A 22,624-nucleotide genomic window follows, 5' to 3' on the forward strand; every position below is an offset into this window, starting at 1 on the left:
AATCAAAACTCCAAAACTTAATAGAAGTATATAAATGCTTAGGGCCAGATTCTTTCACAAAGATTTGCTATAGCTCAAACAGAAGTTCTGGGCGTGACATGGAAATTATTGCTTTTGGTTCTATGGCCTATATGAAGTAAGAAGTCAGGCTAAATTATTATAATGATCCCTTCTGGCTGTAAAGTCTGTGAATTTACGAATTCTTATTTCAGTTACACAAATATTATCTCACTGAAGTAAATGAAATTACTCTTTTTATACAGCATGGTAACTAAAATCAGAATAGTCTCTGCCACACATTTCTTTAGAGATATTTGACAGAAATCTGATCTCAGTTATACTGGTGTATGTCCATTGACTTCAAACAAGTTATCCCTGTTTCACACCAGCATGAGATCAAAATCAGGCCCATCACTTACTACTTTGGATTGGTTAATTTGATTTTGTTTTCCACTTACAGCTTACAGATCTGTTATCTTCATTGTCATTGATAACAGACCCTATATTTGAATTGCTGGGTGCTCTTGCTAAAACATCTGTCTGTGAAGAGCCTTCATCTCTGGCATATGCTTCCTCTATTGGTCTAAGAGAGCTGAGTTTACTGACCTTTGATGCTCAGTGTAAAGCTCATCTGTTTACTAAAGCTTTTGACTGAGATATATTGATGGAGAACAGTGTCAGGACCCTGAATTTTCATTGGGAATGCTGCCTTCTGAGTTTTTGCTATTTCCTTTGATATCTACAATTTGGTGAGTGCACTTTTTATAGCCAATTTTTGGCAGCATCTTTGAATGGTAGTCTTGTATATGGAGGGTTTGCATAACTAAGATTCCTAATGTTAAAAAAGTATTGTTTTAATTGTCATGAATGCACCAAGACACTAAAAAATCATCTTTTATAAAATCTACATAAGTATTAGTAAATCATATCTATACAGCACTAACCACTTAACAAAAGACAACAAAAAGTCAGACAAGGGTAATACAGCATCTGATCTCACAGTCCTGTCTCAGGCAACACTCCCATTGACTTCTGTGGGAATTCTGCCTGAGAGGGGACTGGAAGAGTCAGGTTCTCAGTTTGTTCACAAGTCTTCTATCTAGACCCTCTCCCTGAATACACCTCATTAGCTGTTTTCTCTAGCATCAAGACTGACATCAACAGCAACTCTAGGCAGTCACAATATCAGCACACAAAGCAGAAAACCAAATAGGACAAACAAGCATCCATAGAAAAGTAGGTTATTCCAATAAAAATTAACCAGTTTCACTAAGGTCAGACCCACCATCAGATGCCTTGATTTCTGTTTATCAGGTCCCTCAATGGCCATTAGCCAGCATGGACAGAGATGGTGTCCCTAGCCTCTGTTAGCCAAAAGCTGGGAATGAGCGACGGGATGGATCACTTGACGATTACCTGTTCTGTACAGTCCCTCTGGGGCACCTGGCATTGGCCACTGTCAGAAGACAGGACACTGGGCTAGATGGACCTTTCGTCTGATCCAGTATGGATGTTCTTAATGGTTTTATATTTGTATTAATTTTAAAACATGCCTGGTATAACTATGAGGCTTATTCATGTCTGTGAATTAGTAAACAATTTCTTTTTAAACAGTGTTGCGTTTTGTGTATGAGAGGACACACAGTGAATTCAAACTATTTACTTACTTGAGTAAATGGGAATTCCAAAAACCCTTGCAGGGACCCTTTAAATTAAACTCATAGGACACTTAACAAGATTATATATTCATGATTCCTTAGGCATCGAATTTCTGGAGGAGGACACAGAATAGGAAAATGTTTGATCATGGGATTCTTTTCGAGTGTTCTTTTCTTATTTAGTATGATTTCTTTTACAAACATTACAACAAATGTGAACAGTCCCCTTGACTTCAATGTTGTAATCTTTTCTTATGTTGAGAATTAAGTGCCATTAGGCAATGATTTAAGCTTTTAAGAGGGAGATTTCTGAAGCAATACACATTTTTTTTACCAAGACAAATGCTATTTTTTTTAAAGTGCATTCCACAAATCTTCAGTAGTCCAAGAACACTCATACCACTGGGGTATGAGAAATCTATAAATGCTTTGCTTGTAGCCATGCAGGGTATCAAGAGGCAAATATCCACCGGCTTAATGGGTTGTGGATCACAAGATATGCACAGTCAGACCTTATTATAGTTACCCTCTAGATCAAAGCATTTTCACATGAACAGAGTTCAGTCCACCATAATTGTAGCAGATCTGCAGGAATGAACTTCTTTAAAGTTTTGGTGATTACATGATTGTTTTGTTGTAACTGGAGCCTGAAGCTCTCTGCATAACTAATCATCAGGTAGAAGGAAAAAGGCAGCTGAAAAGTAAAGCCTTGACAAACAGCTGTGGCAATAAGTGTCAAATCCAGACTACCAGGTTCAATCCCCTTTTGAAGTGAGTGTTTAATCCTTTGCAATTTTTAATTAAAAATTTACCAAATAGCATGTAATGCTTTAAGGTTCAGCCTATTGAATCAGAAGGAATCCTATAAACTGTTTCACCTGGGGCTTTGATCCCACATAAAATAATGTTTTAAAGATAAGGGCCATCAAACTAATAATACTTTATGTGGGTATCTAGTGTATACACATTTCTTAGAGAATTTGGCCCACATATTCTTTTAAGAAGCAGAGTCACATTTAATCTTACGCTTTGTTATAGTATTGTCCTCTAAAACAGAAGGACATTTATTTCTCACACTACTCACTGAAATACAGTTGGATTTGTTCTTGATCCTGACCTTCTGGATCCTGCTAACAAAGTCCATCTCAGGAGGAATGAGATACCCAAGCAAATATGCTCACCGGTTTTTCCACCAGTAATAAACTGTGTTGACTTCTAGTGTCCCTAATGCCCAGTACCACTGCCACAGTACACATGGCTGAAAGCACTGGGTTAACAAAGCCTTTTTTAAAGGATTGTAAGGGTTGTGTGAGATGGAAGGGGTACTTGTGCAGATAATATATTTATCGCTTTCAAGTGAAAGTACAAATTTAGTAGACTGAGGGAGGGAAAAAAGCAAACTCCTCTTCAAAATATTAACTGTGATTATTATTTATTGACCTTTCCCCTCAGCTTGCTAACCCCTAATTGTCCATTCTGATCAGAGGAGTGATCCAGGAAGCTGTGTTACACATTATGGACAATGTGCATAAGGATGGTTAAAATCGGAGCCTCTGGCTCCATCACCTGACCCAACCTAGAACCCAAACTGAAGGCGTGTTTAGGGACCCAATGCCATGTCTTTTTGTGTCTGCAGTTCTCACAAGCCATCAACGAACATCTTGGAGAGGCTTTTGTGTATTTCCAATCTCAAAGGAGAAAGGGAGAGAGCAACGATAAATTTCCTGCCATGTTAAGATCTTGTACTGTGCGTGAACCGGGAGGAGATGTAATCCCTCCCCTCTTGCATTTAAAAAGTGATCTAAGATCGCCCCATTCCTGTGTAACAAGCGAAGAGCAGCATCATTTCCTAGCAAGCCAAGGAACAAATGGAAACGGAACAAGAAGCGGGGGGCTAAATCTGGTTTCTCTTCTGAAACTGACAACCAACAGTTTCCAATCCTCGGTCAATTCGTTAAGTGCTCGTGCAAACAACCCCAACACAAAAGCATCTTTGCTCAGAGAAGGTGCTTCTCCTTTAGTGGCTGTGAATGTCTCTCACACTAGCCGTGAGACTAAAATCTTTTTTGGTGGGGGCGGAGAGGAAGGAGACAATGAACAAAATATAAACAGGAGGAGGAGAAGATCAGTGGGGTTCTCTTCACCCAGCGGACCCCAACCCTGTCCATGCGCCCCCAAACAAAGCAAGTCAGCCAGTTCCTTGTGGCTTCCCACCCCAGGATGGTGCCAATGCAAAACCACCCCCTTCTCGCAACCCATTCTCGCCCAGGCGATGACAGCCCCTTCTCCTCCTTCTTCGCCCCTTCCCCATTCCTTCCTTACCTGTTCGGAAAAAAGCATCCACCTCGGAATCGGGGACAGCGCCTTCCTCCGCTGCCCCTTCTGCGAGATTCATGGCTGGGGAAAGAAGAGGCGAGCCCGGCTGCTGCTAATATCCAGTGAGTTCGGGAGGAGGAGAAGCAAAGGGAGAGAGAAAGAGGGAGGGATGGATGGAGGCGCTTTCAGCAGCTAGCCCAGCCGTGCACCACCGGGATCATCCCTTCCATGGTGTCTGGGGAGCTCTGCTGGGGCTGCTGCTCCCTGGGCTTAGCAGCAGCTGCTCCTACTGCCTGCCAGTCGTGTGAGGTTTGCAGTCCCCTCCCGCCCCCAAACACCTCCAGCAACAGCAGGCTCTCTGCCAACCCCTTCTCCTCTCTCTATTGTTCAGACCTGCTCTGCTCTCTTCCCCCTCGCCTCCTCCTCCTCTCTTCTTTGCCAGCAATGCCCCTTGCTGCACATGTGACTCCAGCCGAGCTGTATTTACATAGATGACAGTTCAATTCCTTACAGCAGCGGCAGCCGCCTGAGCTAGTATCACACCAGCTATTGTTGTTTTCCTAATGATCATTTCAACCAGCCTGGGTTATTCTGGCCGTCAGGACTTCCTGAGGGAGGCAGGAAAGCTGGGATGTGGATATTATAAAGGGAAGAGGAAGGGAGAAAGAGAGAGGAGGTGTGAGTGTGTGTTTCGTGGGAGCTTTTATCATTGCATAATCAAGGGACTTTTTTCTCCCCTACTCTTTCCATCTCTCTTAAATCAGCTAATCCACCCCTCCCAGTTAATACGGGATTGTGCCCTATAGTATATTCTCCTGCCGAGTCCCCTCTCTCTCACTCACGCACACACACACCCTATGCTTATCCTAGTCCTTACTATATGGATCATTCACGGGAGGTTTCCTTCCGATATACAGATCACAATGAACATTCTTTCCTTACAGGCAGATTCAAAACAAGACAAAAAACCCACTGGGTGTGTATGAAAATACAATTGGGCAAATGAAGTGTGTCCCAGAATAGCTAGCTCCTGTTGAATTTCAGTTCAAAGAAACATGCAGGGTTGGTAATTAATGCAGTGACTGTAGTGCTGGTTGGTTTTTAAACAATAATTTCCCTTACAATGGGATAGTGCTTGAGGGTATACAGAATAGTGCTGCCAATTCCATTCCTGAGGGTGCCATGTCCTGAATAGGTATGTGTGTGCATGTCTGAACATGTGTACTTAAACTTCCAAGAGGATTTCACTGATTTTTCCATGTGTGCTTTGCTGTCCTCACCATTTGTGGCATCAATTTGCATTGTTCTCATATCAAATTTAAAAGCAATGAGGCAGTTTGCAGTGGTAGGTATCTATAAAAAGTGCAGAGAATCAAATAACAAAACTGGGTTTTTAAGTATTCTATTACATAACGTGCTGTTGAAACTTCAAGTTTCTGAAACATATTTGAAACTGTGTTCTTGCAGGTACTTTCACATTCTGCTTTTTGCAGGCTTTGGGTTTGATGGCGTGCATGGATTAGTAATCTGAAAATGGGACGGGAAACCAAGATATATTGATTTTCTAGTTCCAAGTCTGACAAGCTGCCTTGTCAAGTGATTTAATTTCTCTACCACAGTTTCACTATCTGTGATATAGGGGTAACATTTATGCACTTATCTGAAAGTGGTATCCTGAGGAATAACTAGTTGCTATTTGTAAAGTGCCTTGAAGATTAAAAGCATATGTCCTACTGTTATTCCATGACATCCAGGTAATCAGATACTAATGTGAAAGATAAGGGGAAATGGTGAAAATCTTTCCTCATTTTCTGCCATTCTCAACCTCATCAGCTACTGATTCCATTATAGCCACACAACATATCCAAAACTGATAATCTACTAATTAAGGCCAGATTTTGCCATTCTATCTCAGAGTGATAGATCAGTGGGATTATTTGTGGAGCAAGGTACTATACATTATTAGCAAGGGGGGGGGCGTTTACAAAACCCGGGCCTTTAAAAAAACCAAAACCTAAACTGAAACTCCACCACGTCTATCTTCTTGTTTAATTCAAATCTTATGTTTAGACCTCAACCCAAATTTGACTCTGAACTTTCCTCTACCTCTCGTTATTGCTCAACTCTATAATTCTGCCTCCCATCCTCAAGACACTGCCCACACCTTTTCTGAAACTCTAATTCATGCCTTCAGCACCTTTCATCACGATTAAGAAAAAGTACTTACCTTACAATAACTGGAGTTCTTCAAGATCTGTTGTGCATATGTATTCTACTCTTGGTGCGCATGCACCCCATGTGTTTGAGATCAGAGCCTTTTGGCCAGCAGCGTCCACTTGGGCAAGGCACATGCACTGAGTGTCCTTGTGCTCCCATACCAAGTGCATACAGAGCAGAACAGGCTTAACCACCATTCAGTTCCTTTGCTACTGCAGAATACAGATATGAAAGAACTCTGTGGTAATGGGGATGGAGAGCAGGTTGTGGAATACTTATGGACAACACATCTCAAAGAACTCTGGTTATTGTAAGGTAAATAATTTTTCTTTCATCCTCTAGTGCTTGTGTATATATTGCACTCTTGGTGACTCACAAGCAATGACTTGATGTGATGGCAGTAGGTGCTCAGAGTCTGATTAAATAAATTTTGCTGTGCAGCTGTGCCAAAGAAGCATCAGATATGGATGCTTCTCCCAAGAAGTAGTGTTTAGTGAAAGCATGGATTGAACACCAAGTAGCTGTTTTGTAGATGTATGAGATTGTGTAAGGAACTGCACTCACCACTCATAGCAACCCCTTGTGTCAGGGTGTGATGCTGCAAAGGGTCCTCATCTCCAGCACCTCCTGCTGGCTGCCTGCATCTTGCTGGGTCTTCCTGGCTTGGCCCTCCAGACAAGTCACATATATTTCTGCCTCCTTTCGGGAGAACAAAATGTTCAACTGAAAGTCCAAGCTAAACCATCCAAATAATAATTCTTCCACCCCTTGTCGGGCTCCACTGAAGTGTTCTTACTGGCCCTCCCTCAGGGTCTCCTCCACAGGAGGCCAGTCTGCTTCTACAGAGTTGTTTTTCTGTTGTTTGCTGAAATATCCCTTCCTTAGGCCCTATCTCCCAGCAGCCTAATTTCCTCCTGCAGCTGGTCTTCCATGCCCCTTCCTGAGGGGCTGGTAGGGGAACCCAGGCCCACCTTCTACTTTAAATTCCAGCCCAGAAACCCTGTATTAAGCTACTGTGTCTGCTTCTTCAGACATGCTGCTGTTTCCCTGGGCTGCTCCTGTCTTTAAGCCACGTTGTGCTACTTCCCTGCAGCTTGTACTTAACATAGCCTCTGTTTGGTTCTCAGACCTCTGACATCTCCCTTCTCTGCTGAACTAACAACTCTTCTGCCCCTCTTGGTCTCCACTCAAGTGTTTTTACTGACCCTTCCTCAAGGCCTCTCCCACAGGAACCTGCTCCTGCTGATCCTTTGTTGCATCTTAGCAGGTTTTCCCCTCACAGTCTTCCTTCCCCAGGGACTCTGGCAGCTTCCCCTAGGGTTCTTCCTGCTCCCTGTAGGCCCTAGCTCAGGGCTTCCCCTACAGGAGCCTATGCTGCTCCCCATCAGTCCTTCTACCTGACTTCATGCCTGTCTAAGCACTATCTCAGGGCTCCCCCATGGAGAAGCTTGACCGCGCTCTTAATACAACCCCAAATCCATGGGGAGCAGGGTTGCTTATTGATAGAAAAACCATAAATCAGACCCTTAAAGATTTTAACCATAGTGTGAAGGGGCAGGGGAGGAAACTGTGTAGCTTTTAATAGGAGGGTGGTATGCAGAAATGGCAGGTGCATACTAATAGAGCTAATCAATGATTCAGAGCTTTTCAGGGACAGTAATTGCTCAAAAATAGTAGAAATCAGAGAGTCAACAGTTGCAGCTAATGCTGTTCACACCAAATCCTAAATCTCTTCCATTTAGCAGCATAGGTTTGTTTGATGAAATCTTTTTTACTTCCCAAACTGTTTTGGACATCAGAGGAACGTGATCTTTCTATGTTCTACTTCAATCCAGCAGCCAGTCTTTGAGGTTGAGGGAGGATGGATTCAAATACAAGATGTTCCTGTTGTCTTGTGATATTAAGTCCAGAAGAAGAGAGAAGGATTTTAGTAGACAAATTATTAATCAAATCTTTGATCATCCACTTGTGGTCTAATGGGGAAAAAAAAGATTACTCACCTTTATTTAACTGTTGTTCCTCCAGATGTGTTGCACACATCCATTTCACTGTAGGTGTTTATGTGCTCCAGTGCATGGTTGTCAGAGAATTTTTACCCTTACCAGCACCTGTTACAGCAGCCTGAGCACCTTCTGCTGTCTCATGCACATCACATAGGCATAAAGGGCTGAGCCATCACAGACCCACTCCCCACTCAGTTCCTTCCTACTGGAATGACTCTGATAGGGATGGGAAGGAAGGCGGGTCATGGAGTGGACATTTGCAACACATGTCAAAGAACAAGAGTTACAAAAACATTAGTAACCATTTTTCTTCTTTGAGCGATTGCACGTCCATTCAAATAGTTCAACACTTCAAATAGACTCTTTTCTCACTTTCAGATGGACAAGGCTTGGAGGACCCTTCATCCAAAATTAACATAATCTCTAGGTGTTGAGAGATTGTATAGTGCAAGGCAAACATTTTGCCGCCCTGCAAATGTCCAATACTGGTATGTTAGCCACAAATGCTACAGAGGCCACCTGGGATCTAGTTGAATGACTCAAGATGCTATACAGTGGCTCTGCATTAGCCAACTGGTAGCACAGGAAATACAACCAGATATCCCAGCGAAAATCCTCTGTATGGAAACTGGGCTGCCCTTCATTCTGTCCACAAATGCAACAAACAATTGAAATGAAGTGAACTGAGGTGGAGATGGACATAGGAGACGGAAGTGTTGAGAGTCTCTGGGTTAGGATAAAAGGGGTAAAAAAACAAGGGTGATGTCGTGCTAGGAGTCTACTACAGGCCACCTAACCAGGTGGAAGAGGTGGATGAGGCTTTTTTTAAACAACTAACAAAATCATCCAAAGCCCAAGATTTGGTGGTGATGGGGGACTTCAACTATCCAGATATATGTTAGGAAAATAACACCGCGAGGCACAGACTATCCAATAAGTTTCTGGACTGCATTGCAGACAACTTTTTATTTCAGAAGGTTGAAAAAGCTACTGGGGGGAAGTTGTTCTAGACTTGATTTTAACAAATAGGGAGGAACTCGTTGAGAATTTGAAAGTAGAAGGAAGCTTGGGTGAAAGTGATCATGAAATCATAGAGTTTGCAATTCTAAGGAAGGGTAGAAAGGAGTACAGCAAAATAGAGACAATGGATTTCAGGAAGGAGGATTTTGGTAAGCTCAGAGAGCTGATAGGTAAGGTCCCATGGGAATCAAGACTGAGGGGAAAAACAACTGAGGAGAGTTGGCAGTTTTTCAAATGGACGCTATTAAGGGCCCAAAAGCAAGCTATTCCGATGGTTAGGAAAGATAGAAAATGTGGCAAAAGACCACCTTGGCTTAACCACGAGATCTTGCATGACCTACAAAATAAAAAGGAGTCATATAAAAAATGGAAACTAGGTCAGATTACAAAGGATGAATATAGGCAAACAACACAGGAATGCAGGGGCAAGATTAGAAAGGCAAAGGCACAAAATGAGCTCAAACTAGCTATGGGAATAAAGGGAAACAACAAGACTTTTTATCAATACATTAGAAGCAAGAGGAAGACCAAAGACAGGGTAGGCCCATTGCTCAGTGAGGAGGGAGAAACAGTAACAGGAAACTTGGAAATGGCAGAGATGCTTAATGACTTATTTGTTTCAGTCTTCACTGAGAAGTCTGAAGGAATGTCTAACATAGTGAATGCTTATGGGAAGGGGGTAGGTTTAGAAGATAAAATAAAAAAATAGCAAGTTAAAAATCACTTAGAAAGGTTAGATGCCTGCAAGTCACCAGGGCCTGATGAAATGCATCCTAGAATACTCAAAGAGTTAATAGAGGAGGTATCTGAGCCTCTAGCTATTATCTTTGGAAAGTCATGGGAGACGGGAGAGATTCCAGAAGACTGGAAAAGGGCAAATATAGTGCCCATCTATAAAAAGGGAAATAAAAACAACCCAGGAAACTACAGACCAGTTAGTTTAACTTCCGTGCCAGGGAAGATAATGGAGCAAGTAATTAAAGAAATCATCTGCAAACACTTGGAAGGTGGTAAGGTGATAGGGAATAGCCAGCATGGATTTGTAAAGAACAAATCGTGTCAAACCAATCTGATAGCTTTCTTCGATAGGATAACGAGTCTTGTGTATAAGGGAGAAGCGGTGGATGTGGTATACCTAGACTTTAGTAAGGCATTTGATACGGTCTCGCATGATATCCTTATCGATAAACTAGGCAAATACAATTTAGATGGGGCTACTATAAGGTAGGTGCATAACTGGCTGGATAACCATACTCAGAGAGTAGTTATTAATGGCTCCCAATCCTGCTGGAAAGGTATAACAAGTGGGGTTCTGCAGGGGTCTGTTTTGGGACCAGCTCTGTTCAATATCTTCATCAACAACTTAGATGTTGGCATAGAAAGTATGCTTATTAAGTTTGCAGATGATGCCAAACTGGGAGGGATTGCAACTGCTTTGGAGGACAGGGTCAAAATTCAAAATGATCTGGACAAATTGGAGAAATGGTCTGAGGTAAACCGGATGAAGTTCAATAAAGACAAATGCAAAGTGCTCAAGAAACAATCAGTTTCATACATACAGAATGGGAAGAGACTGTCTAGGAAGGCGTATGGCAGAAAGAGATCTAGGGGTCATAGTGGACCACAAGCTAAATATGAGTCAACAGTGTGATACTGTTGCAAAAAAAGCAAACGTGATTCTGGGATGCATTAACAGGTGTGTTGTAAACAAGACACGCAAAGTCATTCTTCTGCTCTACTCTGCGCTGGTTAGGCCTCAACTAGAGTATTATGTCCAGTTCTGGGCACCGCATTTCAAGAAAGATGTGGAGAAACTGGAGAGAGTCCAGAGAAGAGCAACAAGAATGATTAAAGGTCTTGAGAACATGACCTATGAAGGAAGGCTGAAAGAACTGGGTTTATTTAGTTTGGAAAAGAGAAGACTGAGAGGGGACATGATAGCAGTTTTCAGGTATCTAAAAGGGTGTCATTGGGAGGAGGGAAAAAACTTGTTCACCTTAGCCTCTAATGATAGAACAAGAAGCAATGGGCTTAAACTGCAGCAAGGGATATTTAGGTTGGACATCAGGAAAAAGTTCCTAACTAACTGTCAGGGTAGTTAAACACTGGAATAAATTGCCTAGGAAGGTTGTGGAATCTCCATCTCTGGAGATATTTAACAGTAGGTTAGATAAATGTCTGTCAGGGATGGTCTAGACAGTATTTGGTCCTGCCTTGAGGGCAGGGGACTGGACTCGATGACCTCTCGAGGTCCCTTCCAGTCCTAGAGTCTATGAAGATGTGAAAGGCTTAGTCCACTCTTGACAAAGTGCTAATGCTCTTCTAACACCTAGAGTGTTGATTTGCAGAAGGTTGCAGGTGAGAACAAAAGACAAGAGGACTTGTAGCCAGAAAGAAGAAAACCAGAGAATCGCACCAATACCAGGAAGAGGTAGGTCTTTCGTAACTGGGGTCTCTACTAAGGAGGACAGGCCAGTCACCAGAGTTAATCCAAAGAACAGAATGGTATGCTGTCTCTGGGAGCTAAGATATGGATATGGATCTGAGGCTGAAGAGGATCCTTCTGGGAGCAGGAAAGAATCCACTGATTGTCCTTGATGTTTCAGATACAAAAGGATAGTCCAGAACATGTTGAATAGAAGCAAGAACAGAGGGGACCCATTTCAGCCCCAACCAGATGGAAAACCTCTTCCCTTTTAACCAGGTACATTGTACTCATTGATGCTTTTCCTACTATTCAGCAGTACCTCCTGCACCTCTTTGGAGCAGAACTTCTCTGCCAATGTTAGTCATGAAGTTTCCAGGCCATTAGGTGAAGCTCCTTGAGATTGGGGTAGAGGAGGCAGACACGATTCTGAAAAACTAGGTTTGTGTGAAGTGGGAGCAATAGAGGGGGACTGACTGAGAGGTACAAAAGCTGTGAAAACCAATGTTAACAGGGCAACACCAGCATGATCACTGTAAGACTGGCTTTGCCCTGCATGATCTTGATAGAACTGTAGGCAGAAGAGGGATGGGAGGGAAGCGTACAGCAGACCTCTAACCATAGTAACAGAAAACTATCAACCAACAAACTGGAACTGCAACCTGTTCTGGAGCAGAATTGGAGATGATTTCTGTTGTCCTTTGTTGTAAATGGATCCATTTGGGCTGTTTTCCAGAGCTGGAAAATGGACCTCACTATGTCTGGGTGAACCTGCTTAAGCAGTCAGCCCACCTCTCAAAAGCTCAGAACATGCTGGCAATCTTCAGAAGTACAGAGTTGCTGATGCAGAAGTGTCCCAGAGTAGGATTGCTTCTCAACAGAGTAGTGAGGACTAGGTTCCTCCCTGCTTGTTTACATAAAACATGGTGGTCATATTGTCAGTCATCACTAATATTTCCCTTCCTCTGATGTGAGGAAGGAATACCATGCAAGCTAAATCTGTATGTGTATGGTGACCATATATCCCATTTTGGCCAGAACAGTACCTTTTTTTGAGCCCTGTCATGGCTGTCCTGACTTTTTTTTGGCAAAAGTGGGCATTTGTCCCGTTTGCTCTTGCCAACAGATCAAGTTGGCAAGAACAAATGGGACAAATGCCCACTGTTGTCAAAAAAGTGGGGTGCTGATGAACATGCAGGAGGGGGAGGGGGTGGCAAGCAGCAATGCCAGCTCAGTGGGGGCGGGAGGAGGCAGAGCTCCAGCAGGGGGCAGACAGGGCTGGAGCAAGCAGTGATGCTAGCCCCAGCCTCATTCTGAAGGCAGGCAGGGCTCGGGTGAACAGCAACGTCAGTCCCAGCTTTTGGGAAATATGATCACCCTATTTATGTGAAGATTGAGATTTTGGGGAGATCAGAGACATAGTATTTGCAAGTATCACAGGTGAATCCCCTAAGCCAGATCCGAGGCATCCATGATTCACGTAAGAGATGTTGAGGTGGGGCTAAAAGAACTCCCCAGCATACATTGGTGGTTAGACCTGACAAATCTAAGGAGGAGAAGATGCAACTTGTTATATGCGCTAACATGTCTGTGTGGTGCCTTCTTGAAGAATATACCTCTGCCACCCAGCCATGAAGGGTTTTGAGGCACAGTCTTGTGTATTGGACCTCATAAGTGCATGCTGCCATTTGGCATCTTAAACAGCAGCAGCCTTAAACAGTTCCTCACTGTGATGAGAGGATAAGCCTTCAAGTCCAGAATGAAGCTTTGCATTTCAAGAATCCTCATCTGCAGTAGCGAGGCTCTGGCCGTTGTTAAGTCCAGGACCACTCCAATCAATTCTATTTTCTGTACTAGAGATAACACAAACAAGTCAGTCCTACCTAGCAGACTGAGCATGTCAAGAGCAGAAAACCAGTCACGCAGTTCTAGGAAAGGAAAATGGAATCTAAAGTGACCATCCAGAATTCTGATTTTTTGAGGAATTTGTTTAACTGCCTTAGATCAAAAATAGGCCTGAGGCCTCCTCTTGCATTTTGGATCAGGAAGTATCAGGATTAAAACCCCTTTCCTCTGAACAAAGGATGGACCTCCTCTACAGCTCCTACAAGGAGAAGCTATTGTATCTCTTGCAGAATTGCTTTCTCATGAGAGGGGTCCCTAGGTCATTCTAAGTCTAAGGGGGAACTGCTGAAGTCAGAATACTAGGTTGCATAATGATCCGAGAGGACATGAACCCCAGGAAGGCACTCTCTGCCAATGAGCTACAAAGGCATCAGGTCCTTGATAGGGATGTTTAGCCATGAGGAGAGTAGAAGAGATTCCAGTTCCTATGAGACCTCAAGGTCCTTTAGTACTACATACATTCTCAATATTGAAATGCTTTCTTCATTATTTATCACTCCCCGTGATGATTTTGTGTTTTCTTCATTAATAATAATGTTAAATAGCATAGGGCCAAGAACCAATCATTGCAGGACCCTTCTAGAAACACACCCACTCAATGATTCCCTGTTTACAATTACGCTGAGACCAATCAGTTAGATCGTTTAAGTCAATTAATGTGTGCTATGTTAATTTTATATCATTCTAGTTATTTTAATCAAAATATTGTGCAGTACCAAGTAAGTCAGAAGTCTAAGTATATTATGTCAACACTATTATCTTTATCTGCTAAACTTGTACGCTAATTAAAAAAAAAAGATATGAAGTTAGTTTGACAAGATCTATTTTCCATAAAACCATGTTGATGTGCATTACCCTAGTTTAATTCTTTTATTAGTCAAGTCCCACATCATTGATGTCAGACTGACAGGCCTATAATTACTCTGGTCATTCTGTTTACCATTTTTTAAAAAATCGGCACAACATTAGCTTTCTTCCAGGGTTCTAGAACTTCCACAGTACTCCAAGACTTATTAAAAATCAACATTAATGGTCCAGCAAGCTCCTCAGACAGCACTTTTAAGACTCTTGGATGTAAAATATCTGGATCTGCTGATTTAAAAGTGTCCAACTTTAGTAGCTTCTGTTTAACACCCTCCAGAGATACTAGTGGAATGGAAAGTGTGTTATTGCCATGTGATGAGACTATATCATCTGTTTTTCCCCAAATACAGAACAGAAATATTTATGGAACGCTTCTGCCTTTTCTGCATTATTACTGATAGTTTTGCCATTTCCATCTAATAATGAACCTATACCATTGTCAGGATTCTTTTTATGCCTAGTATATTGTTAAAAAATCCTCCTCCTGATTGTCCTTAACTCTGCTGGCCATAGATTACTCCCTGTGTCCCTTTGCTTCCCTTAGGAATTTTCTACAATTCTTAACTTCTGATTTATATTTATTGCTATCTACTTCCCCTTTCTTCCATTTGTTATATATTTTATTTTTATAGCTCCTTTCACTTCCTCTTTAAACCAGTTTATTTTTAACCAATAGTTACTCAAATACATACACAAAGATTTACAACAAAGCGAAAAGGAGACAGGTGAAGATGTGGACACTGAGGAGCTCCACAGACCCAGATAGTGAAAGAAACTGAGTGGGGATTGGGCCTGATCCACCCTTTGTACCCTCATTACAGTGGCACAAGAAAGCTTAGGTCTCATTAACAGCCCCATGGGTACTGTTAGCCAAAAGATTTTGATTTCAAGTCCACAGGACTCAAGTGTAACAAAAGAAGAATACATATCGACAAGAACTCGAAGAAGAACTGTTATTTCCCCCTTTAGAGCCCCCCGCTACTCCAATTCCCAATCCAAATGCTGACTTTTCCAGATTGTAGCAATTCATCTCCTTATCTCGCATGTTCTCAACCATCTGCAAAACTCTCAATATCTGCTCCTTCTCCCTTTTATGACACCTATCATAGTGATGCTCCAATCAAAACTGGGGCCCCTGGAAACTACTGTAACACAAATATTATATGCTTCTGGGTAACACTCCAGACAATTTGGCATCAGCACTGCCTAGCCTGCTTGATGGTCCACTAAGGACCATCAACTGTACATTTGACCCATTTAGAGAAGGCAGATACACCTTGTGACTCCGCAAGGCATGCAGGGACATGCCTATGGACAGAACTCTAAGGTTTTTCCATGCCATGTTCTGGGCAGCTTGTGTTTGGAACAAAGGAAGCACGAGCCACATGACAAAAGGACTATAAAAGGCAGCTGCATCATCTCCATTTTGTCTTCAATCCTGCTTCTTACCTCTGGAGGAACTTTGCTACACTGAAGCTCTGAACAAAGAACTGAATGATCCATCCAAGCTGTGGATGTACTCCAGGGACTTGATTTGAACCTGCAGTTTATTCCATCACTGCTACAAGCCAAAACCAAGAATTTTGCCATTACTGTATGTAATTGATTCCATTTAACCAATTTTAGCTCTCATCTATATTTCTTTCTTTTTATGAATAAACCTTTAGATTTAAGATTCTAAAGGACTGGCAACAGTTGGTCAGTTCATACACTGATTTCAGTAACACCAATGGAATGGTAAGATCTGATTGGTATATTGACCTGGGTCTGGGGCTTGGTCCTTTGGGATTGGGAGAATCTTTTTTCTCTTACTGAGGCATTGGTTTTCATAACCATTCATCCCCATAAGGAGTGGTGTTGGTGGTGATATGGGGAAACTGGAGTGTCTGAGGGAATTGCTTGTATGACTTCTGGTTAGCCAATGGGGTAAAACTGAAGACCTCTCTGTTTGGCTGTTTGGTGTGCCTTAGTAATAAAGGAACCCCAGCCTTGGGCTGTGACTGTCCTGCTCTAAGCACTTTGTCCTGAATTGATACTCTCAGTAGTGTCCTGCTAAAAGGCCATATTGATACAACTCCTTGGACTTCTCTTCTCCACTCCCACTCACTCTCATCCAAATTCTGCGTATGAACTGACCAATTGCCAGAGGAGGGATAAATCCCTGGTAGATGTGAAATATGTGAAACCTCCCCTAGGAAGGCTTTTGAATTTATACACCATTTGATGCAATCTGGTGCTTCCTAAAGGCAAAAAGATTTATCCATCAGAAGCATCTTTATGAGGCAGGGGTAAGTAATCCCTAACAGTGATGATTTGGCATTATCCAGAAAAAGGGATGAACTCCACCAAAGGCAGGGGAAACCCTATTTCTCCTTCATTATGAACACTGCAGACTTCCCCTACCATGTCAACTTCACTATGACAAGAAACTCTCCCTGCCCATTTCAATGTAGTCAAACAAACAATTAGGGATTTTCATTCTATTTCAGTATAGAGTTTCACTGCATCCGAGTTCACTACAAAGTGCCCCAAGATACAGCCATGTCAATGAGTGAATCTTTGGTGTTTTGTCTCTGTTGTGTATTGATGCACAGCACATTTGTACTTTTATATTAATAATATATCAAAGTGGTAAAGATTAATGTGATGCACACCCCATTTTCATTACTAGCACAGCAGCAGTCATAAAATACTATACTAGCCTCTCCCATGCAACACAAATATGATAATGCAGGATACTCAGGGTCATATTCTGATCTCAGTACTTCCAATGCAAGCCAATGACATTAGTGGAGTCCCTCCTGTTTTCCATTGGTGTTACTGAAATCAGAATCTGGCCATCACTCTAAAAGTATATACAACAACATTGAGCAGTCACAACTTCAGTTCGTTTCACGCTGACAGGTTTGTGGTTGTTACTGTTTATAAAAGAGCAGTTAAATGTGGAATTAAATATTGATTGCAACATATAAAAACATGGTTTTATATAATTGCTATGATAAGTGTCTGCAGTTTTCTTGCAGTAGAAAACACCATAAATTTTAGAAGAATGTCTAAGGCAAAACATACCAGTCTCATAGATAGACACTGGTTTTAATCATTTTCAGGCTCTGCTAAGCAGAAATGTTCCATATCCCATCCAGACACTAAAACAACCCATTTAACTAGAGAATGGCCCAAGTTGCAAAATTCAAATTTGAACTTCTTCTAAGTTTGGGGTGCTCAGAAGTAGTGTTTTGATTCAAGGCCTTTAATACTTTCAAGCATTTCTACAGAGGTGGGGGCCAGCTAAACAAAACCATTTTTGAGCCAGGTCTGCTGGGACCACTTACATACAGTTACAGTTCTGGAGTCTTACAGTTCTACTTCTCTCATAGGATGAGATTGTCTTTTTATTAGGAAACCAGTGAAATTCACCTTTGTGGGCAGCAAATCTCCTGCAGGAGAGGTACATTTTAAGGTCCTGGGACTGTATACTACTGAAAATGGATACAGCACATTTAGAGAACACATACTGTAAGAAATGGGTTCCCTGCACAGACAACCCTATTTAAAGCCTAACTTTGGAAAACACAAGATAACCATTTTGGTTCAAGAAGCTACAGAGACACTATCAGTCAGGAAACCATTTTACCAGTTTAGAATCCTCAGTCATCATAAAGTCACAAGTACCATCATTTGAGCTGTAAGTCCATCATTTTCAATACCATGGTCCTACATATTAATACCCAATACTGTCAAGGTTTTTTCCCCCACTTTGAAATTTAGAGTACAAGAAGTGGGGACCTGCATGAATACTTCTAAGCTTACTTACTAGCTTAGGTTTGATACGCTGCCACCAGCCAGAATTTAGTGTCTGGCACACTTCCTGTTCCCCTAAAACCTCCCCTGGGGAACCCAGACCCAAACCCCTTGGGTCTTAAAACAAGGAGAAATTAACCATCCTCCTCCTTTTCCCCCCATACTTTCCCCTCCCTGGTTGCCTTGAGAGGCTTCACACTGATCCAAACTCCTTGGATCTTAAAACAAGGAAAAATCAATCAGGTTCTTAAAAAGAAAGCTTTTAATTAAAGAAAGAAAAAGTAAAAATTATCTCTATAAAATCAGGATGGAAAATGCTTTACAGGGTACTCAGATTCATATATACTAGAGGGACCCCCCCCCAGCCTTAGATTCAAAGTTACAGCAAACAGAGGTAAAAATCTTTCCAGCAAAAGAACCATTTACAAGTTAAGAAAACAAACATAACACTAATCCACCTTGCCTGGCTATTACTTACAATTTTGAAACATGAAAGACTGATTCCGAAAGATTGGGAAAGCCTGGAACGATGTCCCGTCCCTCTCAGTCCTGAGAGCGAACAACGAACCAAATAAAAAGCACAAACAAAGACTTCCCTCCACCAAGATTTGAAAGTATCTTGTCCCCCATTGGTCCTCTGGTCAGGTGTCAGCCAGGTTTACTGAGCTTCTTAACCCTTTACAGGTAAAAGAAACATTAACCCTTAACCATCTGTTTATGACTTGTCAGTCAGGAAACCGTTTTACTAGTTTAGAAGCCTCAGTCATCATAAAGTCACAAGTACCATCATTTGAGCTGTAAGTCCATCATTTTCATTACCATGATCCTACACATTAATACCCAGTACAAAGAGAAAACCTGAACAATGGAGACAAGAAAGCACCTGATGCTGCCTTGGAGTGGATGATAAATTATTTGCAGCTACACTCTATGGTATGTGAGGGAAATGTCCCACTACAAGAGACCAGCACTGCCGCAATGTCTGGTAGTAGAGCCCAGACCACAGGTTATGCAAGTGCCCTTGAATCATGCACTTATTTCAAGGAACACACTAGAAAACCCAAGGCCATCAGCAGAAGTACAGAGTGGAAGTTTTCCAGCCCTATTCTAGATTCTCTGGAATATTGCAGAGGAGATTCTGTAGGTCCCAAATGACAGGAGCCATGGAGTGGCATTCTGGGCAGGACCTCACAGGCCAAAGCCATCTTTCATATGTTTGTAACGCATATACTCCCTCACCAGGGAATAGCATTTATGCATACACCCCTCACCCCCATACACACACAATGCAGACTATTCTGATTTTTAGTACACAGATTGTGGGAAAGGTCCATGCATTGGACTGGTCTCACCATGAATATGCCTGCACAATAATGATACCTTTGCAGTGCATATAGACTTGGCAATTTGGAGGAGTTAACTTTATTTCCAGAACTTGGCCACTGATTCTAGCCACTACTGTTGGTTTCTCATCTTCATAAACTAACCAGCCCAAATAAAATGTTACCAGTTGCAAAGATATTTCTACAATTATGCTGTAGTTTATATTAGTGATAGCGACAAGCAAGAGATATGATTATGTAAAATATTATATCCCTGGAAAGCCAGCAACTGTGCTGCTTCAGTAAAATGTTCCTATTACTAACCTTGTCACAAAAACTTAGATAGGAGTAGCAGGGAGCAGAATGGCTCAAGAGTCTTAGAATAGGATTAAGCCTTTTTCCTTTAGGTTACTAGTTTTAATTTGGAAGAAGTAAATGAGACTGAAAATTTTTATCACCTGGCAGCTGTTTGGTGGCCTATGTAAAATAAATTGCTGATCTCAACTTAGTTCCTAGTGGCTAAGTGTCAATATCACAGTGAAAACCCTTGCTGGCAGTCTCAGAAGAGAGGCCAACAAGCGTATGGGCTGGAGACTGAACTATTCTTTATAGAGGTGATGCCCCTAAGTCAGGTTGTACAAACACTGGCAGAGTAGGGTAAGGAAACTTGCACTGGCTATATCCATGTTGTACCTTTCTGTGCATAAAGGTCTTCAGTCTTGGGTGCTGTCAATCCAGAACCTTTCACCACCACTACTTTTAATTCAAAATGTTTCACCCTGCTTCTACAAATCCCAGTCACACGGAACAGCATTTACTCACATAATGAGTCCCATTAAAATCAATGGAACTACTCTCCTGAGGAAGTCCTACTCAATATGAGTAAGAGTTACAGATTTGAGCCAAAACCAAAAAACAAGGCAGTAAATATTAAAAAGTTATTTAAGAAAAACCATAGCACATATTTAGCATTTATACTAGCTATTTCAAAAGCCCTTTTTAAGATGAGTTATGCATTAAAATTAAACACTCACTACCATTTTATTCCCACATGCATTCATTTCAGAGCACTTGTAGGATATTAATTTCACACATGATTGGGCATAAATACAAACCTGTTTTCCATTTTATCATTATAAAATGTGCACCAAAAATAAAAAGTTCCTATCCTGAGTAAAAGAAAAATGTTCTTTTTAAAAAATAAAAAATGAGCTCAATTTATTCCAATTATATGTTTCTGTTATGTTTACAGAAAAATAATTAATTAAACCTTGGAAGAAAAACTTAAGTTTTTTAAAAAGTAGACTCATGGAAGAAGTCCTGATAAATCTAAAAATTATTGGCTAAAAATATTACCATTATCTTACAGGAGATTAATAAGAAGATTAATAAATTTGCATCAGATCAGCTTGAAGATCCTTTCATGTCCTTTTAAAATCTAGCATGTTTTTAGACCTCCTTTAGACAAACTACACTCTAAAGTCCTGTGAGCAACCTGTACAGATGCTTTATCAGAAGAATATTTCATCTGCTCAGTGCTTTGCAGTATCTATACCATTGAAAATGCATATTTTAAAGCTTATGTCACTGGATGCAGTCTAGTAACTGGAATGCATTTGCTTGAATTTCCCAAATGAATGAGTCTGACCAAATGAGTTTCCAGCTCTATTAATGTCAGAAGAACCACATGTAACAGATCTGAATGAGCCTTAAGCGGAAAGCTATTAGGAATTATTGCAAGGTATCATTCAAGTTTTTATTTTTGAAAACAGAACTAGTCAATGCTACTGAAGATCACTATTGGTAAGTTACTGAGGGCCAGATTCTGTATGCTGAGAGTGTTGTTCGGTGACTCTCCTTTGTCCGTCCATCCCCAACTCTGTGCAGTCACTTCTTTCACTGGGACTGAGGGGGAAGGAGCTGTTCAGTAATTCTGCTCCTCACACCATAGCCACTTCTCTTACTGGAGCCAGAGATGCAGTGGTGGTTATTCAATAGCTCCCTGATTTCCCCTTATACCTGACCCCACAGCTGTTTCTCTCAGTGAAGCTTGTGGGGAGGGGTTGTTGAGCAGTTCCTTGCCTCCCCCCTACTGCCTCCCGTACCACTTTCCAGACTGTCTTAGAACTGTGACTTGAGGCATTTCCGCAGTGGTTCTTCCAGTCTCTGGCTGGCTGTCCCTCTTCTCCCATTGTGTTTTATATTTTCTGGCTGATTAGACTTTAGTCTTTTTTTATCAAGGACCGTATCTTCTTCTGTGCCTTGTACAGGCACATCATCAGCACAAAGAAAGAAGAAGGAGGAAGTCTAACCAACATTTTAAAAGTGTGTGTCTTTGTCCTTGTTTAGTGGCTGGTTCACGTAAGAGGCTGATGAGTCTATGACTTCTTTCAGCTATGAATAGGGCTCTACCAAATTCACAGCAATGAAAAACATGCGACATCTGGTCTCCCACCATGAAATCTTGTCTTTTGCATGTTTTTACCCTATACTATACAGATTGCATGTAGAAGACCAGTGTTTCTCAAATCGGGGGTCCTGACCCAAAAAGGGAGTTGCAGGGAATTGCAAAGTTATTTTAGGGGGGATCACAGTATTGCCAACCTTACTTCTGTGCTGCCTTCAGAGCTGGGTGGCTAGAGAGTGGCAGCTGCTGACTGGGGGTTCCAGCTCTGCAGGCAACAACGCAGAAATAACCGTGGCAATATTATACCATGCCATCCTCACTCCTACTCTGCTGCTGGGAGCGGCACTGCTTTCAGAGCTGGGATCGCAGCCAGCAGCCACTGCTGTCCCGCTGCCCAGCTCTGAAGGCAGCGCCGCCAGCAGCAGCAGCACAGAGGGCAGAGTAACAGTACTGCATCCTCCCTGCTCTGATACAGCAGGCCAGAGGGCAGCAGAAGCATGATAGATGGGAAGTATATAAGCCCCAGGATGATCAGTGCCTTACTCTCTGTGGACTGAGCAGAGGTTACTACAAGTTAATTAGAGCACCTGGAGCCAATTAAGGACTTACCAGAGACCTAATGAAAAAAACCCTGCTTCAGTCAGACAGGAGAAGAGAAGGAGCACTGACTGTAGTTTGGAGGAATA

At 41.9% G+C, this 22,624-nt stretch overlaps 2 protein-coding genes across 9 annotated transcripts in view; one reads left to right on the top strand and one right to left on the bottom strand.

Moving 5' to 3' along the window:
* KALRN (kalirin RhoGEF kinase) overlaps positions 1 to 4,290 on the bottom strand; it is an 805,383-nt gene extending 801,093 nt beyond the window's left edge. For all 8 annotated transcript variants that reach the window (XM_050916883.1, XM_050916882.1, XM_050916885.1 and 5 more), the window contains exon 1: positions 3,981 to 4,290. In XM_050916883.1, coding sequence (XP_050772840.1) covers positions 3,981 to 4,053 — 73 coding nt within the window. In that variant the 5' untranslated portion in view covers positions 4,054 to 4,290. The remainder of the gene's footprint in view (positions 1 to 3,980) is intronic.
* LOC127030522 (ropporin-1) overlaps positions 3,999 to 22,624 on the top strand; it is a 63,426-nt gene continuing 44,800 nt past the window's right edge. Inside the window, exons 1-2 of the mRNA XM_050917192.1 lie at positions 3,999 to 4,096; positions 11,821 to 11,918. Of these exons, the coding sequence (XP_050773149.1) occupies positions 11,892 to 11,918 (27 nt within the window). The 5' untranslated portion in view covers positions 3,999 to 4,096; positions 11,821 to 11,891. The remainder of the gene's footprint in view (positions 4,097 to 11,820; positions 11,919 to 22,624) is intronic.

Source organism: Gopherus flavomarginatus, chromosome 10 (assembly GCF_025201925.1).
Source record: "Gopherus flavomarginatus isolate rGopFla2 chromosome 10, rGopFla2.mat.asm, whole genome shotgun sequence".
Taxonomy (NCBI): domain Eukaryota; kingdom Metazoa; phylum Chordata; order Testudines; family Testudinidae; genus Gopherus; species Gopherus flavomarginatus.